The sequence below is a fragment of the Mastomys coucha genome, unplaced genomic scaffold, assembly GCF_008632895.1.
Source record: "Mastomys coucha isolate ucsf_1 unplaced genomic scaffold, UCSF_Mcou_1 pScaffold11, whole genome shotgun sequence".
Classification (NCBI taxonomy): domain Eukaryota; kingdom Metazoa; phylum Chordata; class Mammalia; order Rodentia; family Muridae; genus Mastomys; species Mastomys coucha.
Genome location: NW_022196893.1, coordinates 27,360,824 through 27,380,497, shown reverse-complemented (window position 1 = coordinate 27,380,497; position 19,674 = coordinate 27,360,824). Strand labels below are relative to the sequence as shown.

The window sequence follows — 19,674 nt, the reverse complement described above, 5'->3', positions numbered from 1 at the left end:
AGGCTACTATACCCAGCAAAACTCTCAATTACCATAGATGGAGAAACCAAGATATCCCATGACAAAACAAAATTTACTCAATACCTTTCTACAAATCCAGCCCTACAAAGGATAATAGAAAACACCAATATAAGAAGCAAAACTACACCCTAGAAGAAGCAAGAAAGTAATCTTTCAACAAATCCACACAAACCTAATTCCTCCTCTAACAACAAAAATAGCAGGAAGTAACAATTACTTTTCCTTAATATCTCTTAATATGAAAATTAGTATTACCAACTTATCAATTCAAATTCAAAAGTATAATGAACTGAAAATTTGTTGACTATCATCCAATGGTCTCTCTAATTTGGTAATTGGAGAAATAGGTCCAATATTGTACAATCCATATACACTTTCTGCTTGTTTGTACCTGACAGTGTCTTGCTGGGTACCACATAACGGTCTTGAAACCATGCTTCTCCTATCTCAGCCTCTCTATTAGTAGGATTGTTTATTTGCTGTTTTTACACTATACTATGGTTTTTAGAACAGCTTACATATTTCAGAAGTTTATACAGCCAAAAGAAACTTGGACGATTAACTTGGGAGGTGGCTTGTAAGAGAACAACAAAGAGTGAGACTGAATGCTTTGTTTGACATTTATAGCTCTTGTATCAAGTTTGAAGAAGAGGACTTTATAAGTTATTCTTTCTCTTGAGATGAATGCTTTTCAAAATCATCACAGCCAATGAACCAGATTCTTACCCTCACCTAATGCCTGTGCCACCCTCCAAGCAGAAACTGTTCATTGAAACAGTTGGTGAATGACTTCATGGATAGACTATCTTAATACACACCATTTCTTAAATGAATGTAACCTCTTCTCTGTGGGCCGAGAATGAAGTCACTCACTCAAGTCAAATAGTTTTGACCATAGCAGGAAGTTTGTATCCAAAAATCATGGCTACAATTCATTCCTTGACACAGGAACTGTCAACTCTCAGCTTAGCTACGATGGAGGTAAAATCCATCATAGTGATGTGAAGGGCAGTGAAGTATAGCCTTATTACAATGAACTCCAATGTCTAAAAATTGTTCTTATTTTGGGATTGTACCACAGCAAGAGCCAAGATTTTGAACTATAAAAACAAAACAAACAAACAAAAGACTTTATTTATGTTCATTAAAAAAAACTAGTAGTGATATATTATTTTAAAATATACAGCTAATGTTTGGAGTTATTTAAAATTTCTATTCAGAATGTATGTATTTTCAGTATTGCTGCAGACAAACATCTACATAAGACTGTTTAATTGATTGTTTTATATCAGACAAATTTTATACTACTCATTTTTATTGTTATAATATTTTATAAATTTTAAAGACTATGACAAAATTTAAAAAAAGGTATTGTAGGAATTGAAGGGAGGGTCTCTGGGGGGAGTTGGGGTACAAAAGTGAAAGAAGAATGTGATGTAATTCTATTTACTTAAAATGTTTTTAAATGTTAACAAATTCAGATAAACTAAAATTATGTATCTTTTCTCATCATAATGCAATAAAACTTAAATCAATTAAAAAAAGAAATAAAGATTAGCAGCAAAGTTTAAATATAAAAAAAAGGCTAACACTGAAACATTTAATCTGTGACATAATGGAGGTGAGCAGGGTGGGCAGGAACTGAATGCTGTGACAACTGAACTCTAGTGACTGCTGAAGCATATGCATGCGTGTGCGCGCGCACACACACAGAGGAGACACACTCGCGTGTGTATAACATATGTGTATATATAAGATACATAAAAAGGAAATGTATGTTGTGTTTCTATTTGGTTCCTCATGATATCTCTATGTTCTTAGAATATTTCAAAATTAAAGAATAGAAAATATGAAATCTGTAAATGTTTGGTCTAAAGCACCTTGGATAGGGGCTTCAGCTTCTACTAATAAGCTTTTTACTCTTATTAAGTATAAAGTATGTATAATATGTTAATATGGGCTTGCTTGTTTTGCTTCTAACAGACATCAATTCATGGAAAATGCAGAGAGTAGACCATCTGGAAATAATACTCTATTAGCTGCATTTGGAACTTGCAAATATTACAGATTTTAAAAGAACAGCTAAAAATAAAGAACTCTGCCTTGAAGCAGGTATAAGTTTAAAAATTCTCTTTACATTTCCAATTAAATATCATGTATAAATAATCAAAGAAAAAATTAAAAATGCTATTAAAATCACTCTATCGTGGACCCTGCAGACTACCACTCAAATAGTGAACAATGTGGCATTAAGCCAAGGCCTCCAAATGCAACCAGAACTGTAAACAGAGGTAAAGAATGTGGGCAAGAGGGTGTGCTTCCCTAGAAGCACACGGACTCTTAAGATGGCCCAACAACTAGAGAGCTACTTTCAGCCCTGGCCCCTGCTGGTAGTCTGTCTCATGTATCTAGCCCCTGCAGGTGTTTCGGCTTCCTTGTGGAGCTCAAGTAGACCTGCTCCATTACAGAGCCCATCTGTGACGGGTACCATGGTAACCACCACTCAGAGGAAGCCAGCTGTAGTTGTAGGCTTGTTTTTGGTTTTTCCATTTTCATAGACCTCCTGCATATTTCACCTGCTTCCTCGCGACTTTGGAGATAGGGGATGTAGCTTTGGAGCTGGGGGGCACTGAGAATTGAACCAGGATTCATACAGCCCAAGCAAGCCACTCTACCACTCTGCTATACTCTCAGCTCAGGATATAGGGTGTTTTGTTTTGGTTTGGTTTGGTTTGGTTTGAAATGAGCTGTGTTCTCAAAGAAAATTAGTGTCAGGTTAGTATATAATTTTTCAGACCAGCAACAAAATGAATGATTTTAACGGCCCGAGCCACCTGTGTATAACTAATGTATTTAGAGTTTTTGTATTTGTGCCCTAAAAATCATTTATTAACACTAACATCTTATACACAGTAGTTCAAATAATTAGAATGTAAGATAAAAGACAAACTTCTAGAATTGTTCAGAGAAACTGATTACAACAGGAGAGCAAACTCATACATTAAGAGCTGGCTTCGGTTTGAAGCAGGCTCCAGGGTGGGCAGCACCTCCTAGACTGACCCTGGCTGTGTCCTCCCCCACAGCACAGGCCTAGCCGCAGTCTACGCTACCAGCATGGATCAGTGAGGCTTCAGTGAGGAAGGCTTTAGCGTAGAGTCCTGATGCCAGCTACTGTCACTGCTCCTCTCAGCTAGCAGCTCTCCTATGGATGCCACCCAAATGCAAGATCAAGAGCATACAAAATGAGGAGAAATGAAAAAACTCCATAAGAGTTCTTCTCAAATGTAGTTTTGCTCACTATCATTTTATTTAGATTTCTAACAGACTCCAAGAGGAAAATCAATCCAACATATATAATCAAGATGAACTGCTAAGTTCACATGTAGTAAAAATTTAAAAATTCAACTTACTGAATGTCTACTTTGTACTCATATCATTTAAGTGAAAATGTCAAAATGTGGAAATAAACTATGACTGGGCACTCCTGCTTGGCACACAACATCGGCTTTGGAAGGCGAAACTGTATAAGCAGACCTCAAGGAGCCCTTACCCTCAATGCTAGAGCTGAGACATGTCTCCCAGACAGAGAGCAGGAAAGTCCTGAGCACACAAGGCCTGATATCACAAGAGCTTAAGGTGAGCCGTAAACAAACAATTCTCTTAGCCGTCACGTTTGCAGACGCCATGTCAGCAACTTACCTGTGGGACCACACTCTGCACGTAGGTCGGTGGATGCTGCTGCTTTTGCTGAGCAGCACTTTCTATTGCTACTTTAGCTACAGTGCTTGGATCCGCTCCTGCTGGTACCGCAACCATGGTTGCACTGCAGCCAGCATTGTTGGGGTCACTGATTGTAACAATTCTAACCCCTACTTTATTTGGAATTCCCGGGACAGCTTCCCTCTCATTATCCTCTGCCGGCCTCTTTACAGCTTTGCACTCGGCCGTGCCGTTTGTAGACCGAACATCAGATGACAGAGCAGAAGGGGTCACTCTAGATCCTGAGTGGGGAACTGCTAGGACTTGATGCCCCTGTATGACAGGGGTTGTAGAATGTGGTGAAACAACTACACTTGGGCGTTGCTGAGGCACATCTGAATTCAAACTTGAAGCTAGAGGTCCATTAGGAAGGTCAGTACCACTGAACGGCTGTGTTACCACACTCGAAGCTTCTTGCATACTGCCTATGGACGGTGAGCCACCCAGAGTTAACACCGGTCCATTGGAAACTCTTTCTAGTTGGTCACCTTTGGCAGTATCTTGCTGAGTGGCATCCAAAGTCCCTTGTGGCTCTACTGGAGAGATCTCACCATTTCCTACATGATTAGAAGTTTTGTGATTTGGAATGTTTTTGCTTAGATGAGAACCATCTCCTTTCTCGAAATCACAGACTCCATTAACGAGGGTTTTCTTCAGGTCACTTTTGACATCCTGCATGTCCACTGGTTCTGAGTTCTGTTTTCCAGATGCTCCGTTCTCACCTAATTCCAACGATGGCCCATTGCTGATCAGTGAGCACTGGTTAGTCTCACTCTGAATTTTCCCTGAGTTTGAAGGAGGTAGGCTTGAGTCACTGTACTTTCTTCCATTTAAAAGACTTCCCACCTGGATTTCACTTTCACTTGTATCCCCATTGCTGGTGTTTGTGGTTCCTCGTCGGCAGGAAGGATTCTCCATGACCTCAATTTTTCGTTCATGAACATGTAGACCTGTTGCTTCCTTTGCTTCCTCCTCCTTTTGGCAAATTATCTTATCGCCTTTGAATGGGGGGGTAGCAGCGGTACACGCTGATTGTCCGGCTGGAAGCGTGTGCACCTGAAGCCCAGCTCCCGCCTGCGCTCCGCTCATGCTAATACCGGCTGGCGCAATGAGCTGAGCTGCATTTCCCTGACTCACAGTCGCAGTTGCAAAACTGGTATTTGGCACAACTGTTATAGTTACCTGGTTGCCAGAAGTCCCTTGGAAAATGGTTGCTGGGCTGTTTGAGATCAGCGGACCCGGCAATATTTGTAAGTTCGAAATGGGCACGGTTTGCACTCCCCCTGCAGGTGGCATTGTACTTTGGACCAACTGAACATTTTGCTGCCCAACCAATAGCTGCTGAGCCGGAGTTTGCCCCTGCACTCCAAAACCAGCTGCTTGGTTATTGGCCACCTGATAGACCACCTGAGGGCTAGGAGCTCTTGCATTGTTAGGGGGAGGAATCTGTGGGGCTGGGAGGATAAGCTTCCCCCCTGGCGTTGAAGGGCCCCGCTTTGGAAGCAGCAGCTGCTTTATCAGACTAGATTCATTGGAAGCAGGCTGACCAACCCCTGCACCTGCTTGGTGGGGCTGCTGCACCTGCACCTGTACCTGCTGCGCTGGCGGAGCTGGTGAATGCTGCTGCTGCTGCTGCCTCTTCACAGACAGCATCTGACTGACAGTAGGAGGAGGTCCCTGTGACTGAAGGGTGGAAGAAGATGACATGGCAGTAGGGACTTGGTTACTAGTAGCTGGGACAGGTGACGGTGAAGACGATGGAGTTATGTTTGGTTGTCCAGTTAGCTGAACTGCCTGACCGGCTGGGAGAGCTGTGGGGTTAGCGAGAACAATTTGGTGAATGGCTGGTGCGTACGTCTGACCTTGCTGCGCCGGCTGGCTTACAATCACGACACTCTGCTGGGCTGGCTGCTGTGGCTGCGGAATAGGCTGCTGTACCACTGTCGATGAAACTTGCTGAGACGGAAGTGGCTTGGGTGCGATGCTCTGGAACCCTACCCTGGAGGGCTGTGGACTTGGAACACCAGCTATGGTGACCACCTGTCCTGTAGCTACCTGGAAATTCTGTACTGAAGTCGCTGAGACAATGTTGGATGCGGAAGTGGTTACGTACTGTGGGGGTGCTATGATAACAGTGTCTTGTGGCTGGCTAGCAGCTGCTGTCTGTTGAGATGAAGTGTGCATAGGCTGTGGTGATGTGGTGATTAGCTGCTGACCCTGTGAGACTGTAGACGTACATGCTGGTATGCTCTGTACTCGTCCAAATATATGACTCTGTGGTACAGTTTGCTGGATCACTGTGACAGGAGTGCCTGAAGGGATCTGTCCTGGCACCACTGTGTGTAGTGGAGATGGCTGTGGCATCACAGCGGGATGGTGAAGCAATGTCTGAGAGTTCACAACTGTAACAGGCTGCGGCCCTGCACTCTGGTTCTGAGAAACAGAACTCGGTGCAGGTGCTCCTCCAACAGCGATGCTCACAGGAACTGCTGGCTGCGGCACAGAGTTCTGGATTACTGTTGCCTTAACCACTTCACAGGGAACTGGAGCTTTATTCTGAATGACAGTCACTGGGGAATTTTGTTGCTGGTGGGTATGAACTGAAGGATTTGGTGGAATTCTAGAAACAGTCTGTGCCACAGTATGAATGCCTTGTACTGGAAAAGACATTTGAGTTGCAGTCAAATTTGAAGATTGATTGGTGACAGGAGTCCTCTGAAAATGATTTCCTACAGCCTGTGATCCGTGGGGGATTCCTGTAGATATGGGGAAAAGAAAAGTGCCAAGTGAAATGACTGCAAGACCCTGGATGTCTTATTATCTTATTTAATACAAGGGGAGAGTGTAGGGACACTAATGCCAAGAAAGAAGAGTCTTACAAGTACGAAGACAGCCATGAGAAACACTGTACAAAGTACAGAGCCAGGTTATCACTTAATAGACATAATACATATTTAAATTCTGGTTATACACTAGCAACATTTAAAACATTTCAAAACTTGGGTATTTGGTCATTTGCCTGTAATCTTAGCTTTCAGGAGGATCCCAAATATGAAGTCGACATGGGTGGTACAGCCAAGACTTGCCTGAATAAAATAAATAAGTATTAAAATTTAAAATGAATACCTGCAGGTGAAGGAGTTGGAGATACATCAGCAACAGCATCAACACGGACAACGGGAGTGGAAACCGGCTGTTGCTGATAGTACATCTGAATGGGGAGCGGGAGGGCACGCCGCTTCACTCCTATGACATGGATATGTGCCTGCCCACTGCTACTGGAATCTTCTACTCGCTTCACTGTGTGATTTGGAAAAACTGTTCTGTAAAATAACACATACTCAATTATGAAAGCCAGCACAAGAACACCATCACTTCCAGTAATGCTTAGGCACTGTTGTTGCTGCTTATGTAGACACCACTATGCTTCACAATGTCACCTTCTGTAAAAGTGAAATACAAAATACAAGACTAATTCTATAATTAAAAAAAACATTATTACTAATATTGAGTTTTAAGAATTCCATATATAACCAGTTTAAAAGCATTTATGAATTTAGCAGAGTATCAAAAAGTCTAATCTTTGGCCAGATACTTATTAATTATGTACTGGTATTCGAGACAAAAAGAACATCTTCAACATGCCAAAGTAGATAGGAGGAAAAGGATAACTTGATTTCTTCCTTTTATTTCTTTGACAAACCTCATTATTCGTCCACACAGTGATTTATAAATTGCCTTTAACCTAAGCCTCCACTGCACTAATGCCAATACATGGGAATGGTCAAGCAGTAGAGATGTGAAAATCAGCAGCCTTGTGATGTTTTCTCTAGTATGCAAGAGCAACCAACATAATGAGTTAGAAGAGCTATGCACGTTACCTAAGACACTTGTAAAACCCAGTTGATGTGAGGATACCACCACGAGCTAATTTACTACAAGTTGAGAGATACTCTGAATACATTTCTGCCCGAGAGACTGAACAATCTGGATTTACTTCAAAATGAGCATTTAGCCTAAAAAAGAGAGAGAGAAATAAAGATATTATAAACCTATATTTAACTATGTTAAAAGATAACCTGCTATACTAATAATTACTTCAACTAATCAAGTTTCACTACCTCGTATGTCAGTACTAAAAATATACAGTAAGCTATAGACAGAGTTAATGAAATAGACTCTGAATAGAAATTATTTACCAGACTTATTACAGTATTATAAACAAACAAAAGCTACAGTCACGTCTCAGTGAGAGAAAGGGAGGTCTGTTAGCTACAAGTGTTCTCTCTCTGAGAAGCAATATTACCAGTGTGTCTGCTGGTGTATCTGTCTTACTAAAACAAAACGCCTAATCACAGGCAACACTATGGGCACCAAGGTCAAACCAAGGTCAAGGAAAGAGTGGAAAACTCAACTCCATTTTTTTTTTTTGCCCTTGAATCAAATTCCCTCAGCTTAGAATTACCTAATCCTTCCACTATGCCCCCAACCCATGACATGTCACACACCACTACTCTCACTCACAGAACCTCCATTTGTACTTCACAACAAGCCAACACATCCTTCTCCTTAGAGCAACTTAGCCTTGTAAGTTCTCTGTTCAGAAGTCGTGCAAAATGGGCTGCCTCAGCTAGTTCCTCACACATTTAATCATAGTAACAATGACAAATCATTTCCTTTTCTCCTTCTCAGAAGTGGCTGGAGCATACTGCAATGTGAGGGAGTGTGAGCACACACACGTTTTTATATGGTGGTGCTCTGTGCTCTTTCCAAGTTTCAAAATTGTTTCACAATAGTCTTAGAGTTCAAGAGTAGATAAAAATATCTCATTTACGTTGCAATGCAGAAACAATCCCACTAGCAAAGAAGAGACATGAGGACAAAGGGTTCTGTGGAAAAGCAGAGAGGATGAAGGAAAGCAAATCAAGATATTTAAAACCAGAACTTGCCCAGAGCAAAGCACGGGAGTCTGGGACGCTCTCACAGAAACACAGCTTAGAGACAACAAATCACAGAGCAGAGCGACCGGACTCGAGCTGGGGACAGTGTGGAGACTGCGGAGAAGGACAAGGCTTTTCATTCAGGTGGTCTTATAAGCAACATCTGCACAACTCCCTGGCACAGAACCTTCCCACCTCTGCATACGCTTACTCAAAGTGGCAGAGGTCCGACCACACAGTCTTTCAAGGAAACAGTACGACTGCCCAGGTGCTCACCCTCAGGAGGCAGGCTGGCTAGCCTATCGCTTGCTTCCATCCCCTCCCTGGCCATAGAGAAGAAAGCTAAACTACCTTTAGGGAAAACCTTTTCCTTTAAGGCAGGCGTGCTGCTGTCTACACACGTGTAACATCTGCACTTGAGAGGCTATGTTCTAGGCCAGCCTGGGCTACATAGCAAGGACCTGCCTCAAACACAAAGCCAAAAATCAAACAAAGAAAAAATTTTGCTTTAAACAGAAAAGACAGTATTTAACAAAAAAAAAATCCTAGTTTTACTTTCTCAATACTAGTTCAATTCAGTCTTAACAAAATAATTTAACAGACTTTGCAAGCTGACAAATATTATTTTCTATAAAGCAAAAGATAATTTTTTTAACACAAGTGTTATTCCAGGGGCATTAAATGGCATAATTTAATGACAGGCTGTTTTAATTTAGAAAACTATGATGAGTTCTTTTCTTTCAAATCCTGACAAATTGACACGACTCGGATCCACTTTTACTGCTCAGTCTGGTTCTTCTCTGTCACTTTAAAGCCTTAATAGAAGGCAGCCACTTACCACTGACAAGCGAACTTCTCACTGTCTATCTCCACGATTCCTGGAGGGGGAGCAGCATGCTGTGCTACAACTGCTCTGGAAGCTGAAGAAGAAGGCAAGTTAGCCGGAGCACTGAGGAAACACAGTAACGGCATGCTACGTTTATGGGCACGGAGCCACTCCTTATTTATAAAGAATGCCTTCTACAAAGGCACGGGAACATGAGAGTGCACTGACGAGAGAAAGAGAGCAAAGCGACCGTGCTCTATACCAGGTGCTAGGTTTCAGAGTCTTCCTATTTTGCTTAGCCTCATAATAATTCAACATAATGGATAATGTAGCTACTAACAACATAAACTATTTGTCCCATCTTTAGAAGTTGATTAAATACTTTATGTACTTATTATTTCCCCAATTCTTTAGTGGGTAAGTACAGGTTAAAAAAAAAAAAAAGCAAGCCACAAAGTGGTCAAAAGAGAAGCTCATCTGTAGCAAGCAGCAGATCTCCATGAGCCCCTAGGTGCTCATGTGCCTGCCTAACTTAGGTGCTAGGCCTTACATTCAGGCCCAAGCACTGTGAGCAATAAATAAACAAGTGGACAAACAAACAGGCTAAGGTCACCAGCGCAACAAACATCTGTCAGCTCAGTTACACAATGCATTAAAAGTAATAAGTTCATTATTAAGTTTAAAAGACAAATAGAATTCCACAGAATTTCTATGTAAGACAGAACAAAAAGCAGGAGGGTTACCAGTCCAAGGCTACCCTTGGCTTTATGAAAAGGACTTGTCTCAAAACTAAGCAAAGAAATTTTGCTTTATACACATAATAAAAATTAGCCTTGAGGCTTGTGCTCCAGCCAAAGCAAGACCCTCTGCCCCAGCTTTCTTAGTTTGGTTTTAAGGCAGATACTCTCATGTGTTAAAGGAAGCAAATCTTTACCGATAAGATTTTTCCAAGAATTCAATCAAACACATGATACAAAGCATCGTCTAAGTCTCTGCAGTGCTCAATGCTGAGTACTACTTCAGTGTGCTTAGCCCAGTGCTCAATGCTGAGTGCTACTTCAGTGTGCTTAGCCCAGTGCTCAATGCTGAGTACTACTTCAGTGTGCGTAGCCCACTGCTCAATGCTGACTACTTCAGTGTGCTTAGCCCAGTGCTCAATGCTGAGTACTACTTCAGTGTGCTTAGCCCACTGCTCAATGCTGACTACTTCAGTGTGCTTAGCCCAGTGCTCAATGCTGAGTACTACTTCAGTGTGCTTAGCCCAGTGCTCAATGCTGAGTACTACTTCAGTGTGCTTAGCCCAGTGCTCAATGCTGAGTACTACTTCAGTGTGCTTAGCCCAGTGCTTGTGACCAACCAACAGCATCAGCATCTCCTAGGACCTTGTTCTAAATGGGAGGTCTCAAGTCCCACCTGAGTAGAAATTCAGAATATGCAACTCAGAAATCTGTGCTGTTAAGTATGGCATCAGACGATTCTGCCTCATTCCTAAGTCTCTTGACCACCATGCAAAGTAGCAAGGATGATTTATAATAATACCTTGTAAATACCTTTTCAGAAATAAAACCTATCTTAGCAACAAGTCAAGTGTTTTATCATTCTTTGATTTTAACCAAAAGAAAGAAGAGAAAAGAAAAGAAGTAGCAGAGAGCTTTAGTTGCCAGATAAGCTATAAACATGAGCTTACTGCCTAGTAACTGCAGTGCCAACACAGGCAGCTCTGCTAGTCTCCATCACAAACAGAACCAAGTCTCTGAAGGGGAAAAGGACTGCAGGTAAGGAGAGGGGTTAAGGGATGGGAGGGAGAGACACAGGAGAGGAGGAAATAATGGCAATACACGGTAGACATGGGAAAAATTGTCATCAGTTAATGAAAGATAGGCTAGGATTAATGCTGGCTCCATTCTAGCAATAAATAGCATATGCTTACACACATACCATGTTAATGGCTCCTGGACATTGAAAATACTTCCAAGTACTTTGCTTTGTACTTAATAATTATTTAGAAGAACCTATATTTTTTTCTTGTCTGGTGTATTACTTATTACAAAAACTTGTAAAGATAAACCAAACTTTTAAACAGAGTGTCATAAAGAAGCAAGCCGACTTTCAGTGTTTATTTTAAGGCTGACTGTAGAGAGATGAGGAAGGGTCTCATGCATGAATGCACTACGTATGGTTAAGCTTTACAAGGCTGCTGGGGCGAAGCAGCCGTGGTGCTGGGGTAAGCAAAGGAGGGCTTTCCGCAGTCACACACATTAGCACACACCCTCCGCAGTCACACACATTAGCACACACCCTCCGCAGTCACACACATTAGTACACACCCTCCGCAGTCACACACATTAGCACACACCCTCCGCAGTCACACACATTAGTACACACCCTCCGCAGTCACACACATTAGCACACACCCCTATCTTTTGGGAGGGTGTAAGACTGGATTTGGGGATGTGCATGCTATGGATGTGCTTTGCTACTGACCCACAGTCTTAGTCTATACCCATTTAAAAATGCATTATGCCACAGAAGTTCTAATAACTGTAAAGAACATAGTATTATTTTAAAAGTTAGTTCAATAGCCATCAAGAAAATATACTCAGCCGGGCAGTGGTGGTGCACACCTTTAATCCCAGCACTCAGGAGGCAGAGCCAGGCGGATTTCTGAGTTCGAGGTCAGCCTGGTCTACAGACAGCCAGAGCTACATAGAGAAACCCTGTCTTGGGGAACAAAAAAAAAGGAAAAAAGAAAAGAAAATATACTCTTTGCAACCATTTACATTATGATGAAATTCAGATGCTGACCTAAAACAGATAAAAGTATTCACAATGATGAAGGAAATAGCAAAAAGTTTAGAGATGATCATCCCATAAAAGAACAGTATGAAGCTAAGAGAGGAAAAACCTGCCATCTACAAAGAACGACTAGCTGAGTGTTCTCCAGCTCAGTAAGTCTTCTGGGTGTCGAGAGGCCTACATCTACCTCTGTTAATGAAACACTACCTAAGTGAAAATTTTGGGGATTAATACTCAACTATATTCATGGAAAATGAAAACCAAAGCCTGGTTCATCTGCTGAGGTCAAAGGAAATGCTAAGGTCAAAGGTCATTCATAAGGCAACAAATAATAAAGGGGCTCTTGTATATACCGTGACTCTGCGTGAATTTAGCAGCTTCTCTCTGCTAGACAGCACCTCTCCATACGCTCACTTAAGCTCCCTCACTTTTTATCCTCCCTTGAGGATAAAAAGACACTATCTTTGCCCATGTAAGTGGCAATATTCTGTTTCTGTTCTTCTGACAAACTGTTATACACTGACTAAAGCTTTCTCAATTTCTCATATAAGGATCTGTTTATTTAAAGACGAAGCCTCACTAAGCAGCCCAGACTGGCCTTGATTCAAGAGCTTCCTGTCTCTGCCTCCCTAGTGCTGGGATGACAGACAAGTGACCCAATACACCCCATATCTCACTTGCTGCTTAATAAGCTAGTACGACACTGCCAGACACTTACAGAGAACACAATGAACAATGGACTAACATATATTATGTACTTCGCATCGACAGATTATATGATCTTGATCCTCTGTGTTCAAATGGAGAAACAGAAAGCACGACTGAATGTGGAGTGCCAAGTCTTCAGCACTAAGACCGTCATGGTGTTTGGGAAGATGATTTAATGGACAGGTGAAACATTAAGAATAATGAGGTGCTTTTTTCCCTCACTTGGAAACAGAATCTCACTATGTAGCTTTAGCTATTCTGAAACTCACTTGGTAAACTAGCTAGACTGTCCTTGAACTCAGAGATCTGCTTGCCATCATGCCTGGCACTATGAGGTTTTTCTTTGTTTTGGGAGTTACAAGGAAGGGTGAGAAACTATACTTCTTTGTATAGAAAAGAGAGAACAAGAATAGGAGATTGAAGGTACTGGAACAAGAATGAAAAAGGCTGTTGTCCAGAGCAGATTGAGAAGTCAGTGGCTCTCTGACAAAGGGCAGGCATGCTGATAAGTTTGTAAGCAGTGAACTAAGAAAGAAAGAAGAGCCACTTTGCACACCTCCACACTAACTAATTGTACTATCTCCAGTCAAGGAACGGGGGAAAGGAGAAACTACCTTGGAAACAATAAACAGATGGCAGAAAGAGGAAGATAAATTTGTTGGGACAAATGAAGAGAGAAAATTAACCAAAAAACAAACCAAAACAAAACAAAACAAAAAAGCTGAACGTGCTAAAATAAAAAATGATGACTAAAATAAGCCAGAAGAAAAAAGTCTATAATTAAAAGCCTTATAATTAAATATATTCAAATTAAACAGAACTAAGACATGGAACGCTAAGAAAAATACCCACATACATGCATATATGCTTCAGTGAATGTTCATGTATAGATATATTGCACATGTGTCTATTACTGAGCTCCGCATGATACCAGGACCTTAGAACTGACATTTAAGAATAATGGGGAGGAGGACTAGAGATGGACAACATGAGTTGCACTTCTGGAGGATTCAGATTCAATTCCCAGAAACGATATGGTGGCTTACAATCATCTAGGGCTCCAGTAAAAGGTGATTTCTTATGGCTTCTGCAATCAGATGGTACACAAAAAACATATATGCATGCAAAACACTAAAACACATAAAACACCCCATTTCCCAGAACATTAGGGTACCAAGTACATAGACCCTGATCACTCAAGAGAACTAGAAGAGAATGCACAATTAACCTGCTCAGGTACACACAGGCCTTACACTACATCACAGTGAGCACTGACTACTTGTGCAGCCCGTAGATTTCTTTAATTGTACTGAACTTGACTCCTGTTTCAGCCAACCCTCTCTCTGTGCTCACCTTGATCTTGCTGTACCTACAATGTAGCCTAGCTGTGAAAGCAGAAAACTAAGCCTTCTTTAGCCAGCTCTTCCATAAGATATTACTTCTTGTACTGCACCTTTGCATTTACCCTGAATATTAAGTCTTACACACCCATAAGCACATAGGAAAAGAACATGTGAGAACACTCACCCGGACCAGGCGCTATGTGGGTCTGGGTTTGGACCTGCTCTATAGCTTGTGGCCTGATTTCAGATAAAACCTGATGACTGGAGCTTGGATGCTCAACAAGCTTCACTGCAGCAAGTGCGTCAGGTCCGAACATCTGGATGTCCATAGAAAGCAGACACACTAGCATGTCTGAAAGTAAGGAGCAGAGCGGTTAGCACTGTAGCATTTCTAGGGTGACAGAGCGATGCCAGCTGTGAATCACAGCACATCAGCACTAGCTCTGAGGTACAGACTAGATGTCTCTATTTTTAAATGTTTCCAAAGCGATTCTAGTATGTGTTCACATGTGGGGATCGTTGATATGAAAAGTGACCTTTTAATTTCCCAATAACAAAATTTCACACTAAGTCTTTATTACCTTTGATTGTAGTAGTTATACCTAAGAAAAGCATCACTTTAGCTTGTGAACAAAAACGCTAACATGGCATGCTTCAGTGAGTGTACCTTACTTAAACTAGCAAGACTCTAGGGGTGACCTTTAAGGCTGTGCCACAGTAAGAACATGGAGAGCCAGAAGGTACCATCTCAGAAGCTTCGGTCACTTAAGATGGGACACTGACCATTTGAGAAGGGAAGTGCTGCCAGCTTAGAGCTGAAATATACCAAGAAATAGGGAGAGGAACGTGGACTGCAGACAGCTACAAAATCACATGTGTTACACAACAGGTGTTTCTTATGTTTAAGGATAATACAAAGTTTTATGTCTGAAGGAGTAATGACTCTTTAATACTACACAAGGAAACGAAAGTTTTCACACAGTACAGAATTAGTTTTCCTCAACAACAACAACAACAACAAAACCACTTGGGCAGAAAATGTTGCTCAGTTGGTACAGCGTGCTTATTTGGCATGCACAAATCCCTGGGTTTGATCCCCAGCCCTGAAACTGTGCCGTCAGCACTCGGGATACAGTGGAGGCTGGGGACTATCTTTGGATAGTGAATGTGAGGCCAGGTTGGGCTGCATAAGACCCTGTCTCAAAAAGTGAAAGAAATTAACATTGAAAAACAAACTGAACAAAGTGCTGAGGGTCTTACCTATGCTCTTTTCTACTTTTGCAATCTTTGTGCAGGCCACATCCCCCATTTCAGTGAGCATGTACAGCACCTCTAGTGTCGAGGTCACAAGCAGCACATCGGGCAAAGTGAGGTGACAAATTATCTCTCTATATGAATCTTGATCCACATATTCACAAATCAAAACACCATTATCCTCTGCTTTGCAAAGATTTCCCAAAATTTCCATGCCTGCAAAAACATATACATTTTTTTGTGCTTGAAATAAATGATAGTTTGTTCAAATGCAGTAACAAGGTATTTATGTTCTTACCTCTCATCTTTAAAAACCTATCCCTTGACATCAGGCATTTTGTAACAGTATGAAACATCAGATGAGTGGTTTTGAAATCAACAGGGTCCAGTAAAAGCTGGAAGGAAGGAAGCGCACCGTCACTGCTCTGAGCTTCTGCCCAAGCTACACTTCAAACATCATAAAAATGAACACGACATTGTTGTGTTATTGGGACAGTTACCACTGAACTTCAAGCATCATTCCAAATTGCTTTTCCATAAAAATATGCTTCTGCCCCATCTTTCAGCTACAAATATATATAACCATTTAAAACCTGGCAATACAGGCAGATACAGAATGCAACATTTTAAAGTTGTAGTAGCAAATTTTAAAGTAAATGTGAATAAAAAGAAAAGCCATGTTAAAGAGCTGCCACATGCTTACCTCAGCTGCAATATTTCCTAAGGTGTCAAGGCCTAATTGCCTTAATGAAATAAAATGGCTGTGTGCAGAGAGTAATAGGAAACGAAGACAGGTGCGGTTAGCTGCCAAGAGCTTAACATTGCTCTCCTCAAATGAAAGGTTTCGCAAAATCACTGCGATCTGCAGAACCCGCTGTCCTTCGATGTCATTAATGCCCAGCTTTCGAGGTGGATGAAATAAAGATTCCCAAATCCATTCTCCTGGGGTATCTTCTACAACAGAAAATACAAAGTTCCCTTAACTTGCTATTTCACTATCACTGTCACTTTAAGAGTGTGCAATCCGGTGAGTTGCACTGACTTACCATGAGCCTTGTTTCTGTCAGAAATGAGGTCTCGCACTTCAATGTCATCAACAATGTCTTTCCAAAACTGTAATGAGAATTAACTTAAATGCTGATGAATTAAAACAAATATTATATTACTTTGATAATCATACGTTATATAAAAGTATAATATTTATTGTTGCAATCTATGGATTTAAGGCTTTGACATAATCATTCACTTTTCATAAAGCTTAACATAAAATTTTTATAGACCAAAGTTTCTTAATCTGGGTCCAAAGAACTCTGTAAGGTATTGTGGGAATTTGGATGGGGAGATATATGACAGCTTTATATTCATTAAATTAAGTGGAATCAAGAATTTCCTTAGCAGTCTCCTCACCTGTAGCTAGGTATTATAGACCAACCCACAGTGAGATCTGAAGCACCTGCGATTTGTTACCCACAGGAGTCACACGTACTTTCAGATTGTTTTACAACTATGGAAAGTATGATTTATGCAGATCACACATGTAAACCATGGGAGGCACTGATTGCATCCATGAATTCTATATAATCACAGCGTCTCTCTGTACAGGCATTTCTGACACACAAGTGTATATTGGTGGGGCACATGTTTAAGTTGCTTTCCAATATCGCCCAACTGTCTCTGAACTGTGAGCAGAAAGACAGGAGTCAAAACCTACAAACTGTCGAAGTCTTTTTAAGGCTAAGAACTAAGCTTTCCCCTGCTGTAGTTTACAAAATTCCAGTTTGTCAATGCCTGGGCCTGGAACTGAAGTGTAACAGTGGGAGTGGACCATGCTTCCACTGATAAAATGAGATGTGCACGTCAAGATACCTGCTTTCAGGGACAAAAGTCTTTAGATAAAATTTGGAGCTATTAGTATAAACAAATGCTTGCTGCAGTAGGGCAATGAGTGTCTACTGCACACACAAAGTCTTACGGTATTTGGCAAAAATTGAAAAGAACTAAGTTTTTAAACAAACACAATGTTCAATAGCCAATGAAAAAAGGTCACAAGTACAGTAAATAATAAAGATGTGGAAGTCAGACTGATTATGGATAGGAGGCCAAAGAGATAAAAAAAATTGGACATTTTGGCAAAGATATGGAAAACTAAGAGAAATTCTAAAACTAAAAAAAAAATAATCCCAGAGTTTAGAGATTCAAGGGATGAGTTTAACAAATAACAAGAGTCAAAATCAAAAATAGCAAGTTTGAAGTACAAAGGAACAAAAAGATGACCAGAAACAGGCCCATAACAGCAGCAGTTCAGTGGGAGCAAGTGAGATCAGCGCACACTGGCTGATCAGGGCAGAGGGCTTTTTAAATAAATTAAGTGCTAACCCACAGAATTAAGAACCAAGAAACTAAATAAAATTCCTTGAAGAAAGACAAAGAGAGAAACCATAAAAAGATAGAAAAAAATGACAGCTCACTGGTAAAGAGCACTGGCTGCTCTTCCAGAAGATTCAGGTTCAATTACCAGCACCAACGTGGTGGCTCACAACCCTAACTCTGGTCCCAGGTCTGGTGCCTTCTCCTGGCCTTCACAGCAAATATGTATATCCAAAAATATAAATCTCAATTAAAAATTTTAAACTTAAAAATAAAAACAAAAACAAAAGATTGTCTCATCTTGAGAATATAAAAACTTGACAAAAATACCATCCATAATGAAGTACACAAGGGAAAAATGATTTAAAAACCAAAACAGAACATTAGTGATGTGTGAAATGTTACTGTTTAGTATATATGTATTAATGTAATCCAATAAAATTGGGAGGAAATGAAAATACTTTGATAAGTGAAAACAACTGTCAAACACTTTCCAAATTTCATGTTTTATCACCAAACCATAGATTCAAAACTAAATGAGCAATAAGGAAGGCCATGTAATGAAAAATACAACACATGTCATAACTAGACTAAAAAAATTAGTAACCAAATATCTCATAGGTAGTTGGAACAATTATACACAATTAACAAGGCTAACCAATTTCTCAAGTACTGAGACATTTGCACACACGCAAATAAATCTCTTAAACATGGAGGCACAATCAAAATTTTAATAAAACAAAACTTGGGAGGTCAAATGCACATCATTAATTGCACAAAATATATACCTGAAACATGCTGATTTAAGGACAAATACTGCACTGTGTGAAGAGGAAAAATATCAAGATCCAACCACAAGCTATCAAAAAGAAACCCTGAATCTGAGGAAGATAAGGGCATGGTACAACAGCATCAAGCACTGGAAGCTGTGCTAAGCTGACAGCAGACAAGGTCAGCTCCAAAGCAAGAGGTATGAGCAGAAGTGCCGGGAAATGTCTCATCCTGACACAAAGTATCTATCAGGAAAGCACAGTATCTCAAATATGGATGTGAATAATAACAGAAGTTCAAACATGAAGCAAAAGCTGACAGAAATGAAAATGGATATAAATATTGATATCATAGTTCACAATTTCATTACTTTATTATTCACTGAACAACAGTTATTAGTAGATACCATGTCCAACATAGCAACATAAAAACTCTTTTAAGGCTCACAAGAACCACTAATGAACAAAGACCATATACTGGATCATAAAAGAAATCTTTCTAAATTTGAAAGGAAGTCATTCACATGCTTTGGGACAAAGCCCCTCTCTCACTGGCTTGAAGTTCTCCAGTTAGGCTAGGTAGGCTAGCTTGCCACCCCTAGGGGTCCTGCCCTGGTATGCTCAGCACAGACACCACAACAGTATACTACCACACATCTGGCACAGAGACCACAACAGTATACTACTCCACATCTGGCACTTGGACATCAATCCTGGAGATCAAATCAAGTCCTCTTGCAAGTAGTTTACTGTTGAGCCAAACGCCGTCCCAACTCTATGTATTAGTTTAAAAGTATAATCATATAATGTTAAAGTCTGTATTCTGTAACTTGATGACATGACAGATTATACACTCAGATGATAAATAAGTATGCTATTATTTGTAATTT

The 19,674-nt window shown here is 40.7% G+C and overlaps 1 protein-coding gene and 1 long non-coding RNA gene across 3 annotated transcripts in view; one reads left to right on the top strand and one right to left on the bottom strand.

Annotated features, from left to right (window-relative positions):
- Positions 1–19,674, bottom strand: part of Arid2 (AT-rich interaction domain 2) — a 128,402-nt gene that overhangs the window by 34,495 nt on the left and 74,233 nt on the right. Inside the window, exons 7-15 of one of the 2 annotated variants that reach the window (XM_031353807.1) lie at positions 16,694–16,760; positions 16,351–16,598; positions 15,946–16,042; positions 15,654–15,863; positions 14,578–14,745; positions 9,559–9,640; positions 7,662–7,796; positions 6,907–7,103; positions 3,721–6,536 (exon numbers count right to left, since the gene is read on the bottom strand). In XM_031353807.1, coding sequence (XP_031209667.1) covers positions 3,721–6,536; positions 6,907–7,103; positions 7,662–7,796; positions 9,559–9,640; positions 14,578–14,745; positions 15,654–15,863; positions 15,946–16,042; positions 16,351–16,598; positions 16,694–16,760 — 4,020 coding nt within the window. Of the gene's footprint in view, positions 1–3,720; positions 6,537–6,906; positions 7,104–7,661; positions 7,797–9,558; positions 9,641–14,577; positions 14,746–15,653; positions 15,864–15,945; positions 16,043–16,350; positions 16,602–16,693; positions 16,761–19,674 lie in introns of both variants that reach the window. The other variant, XM_031353799.1, reaches the window with a different exon arrangement.
- Positions 11,273–13,965, top strand: LOC116078538. Its single transcript, XR_004113585.1, has 3 exons — positions 11,273–11,321; positions 13,114–13,255; positions 13,637–13,965. It is a non-coding gene; the product is annotated as an uncharacterized LOC116078538 (long non-coding RNA).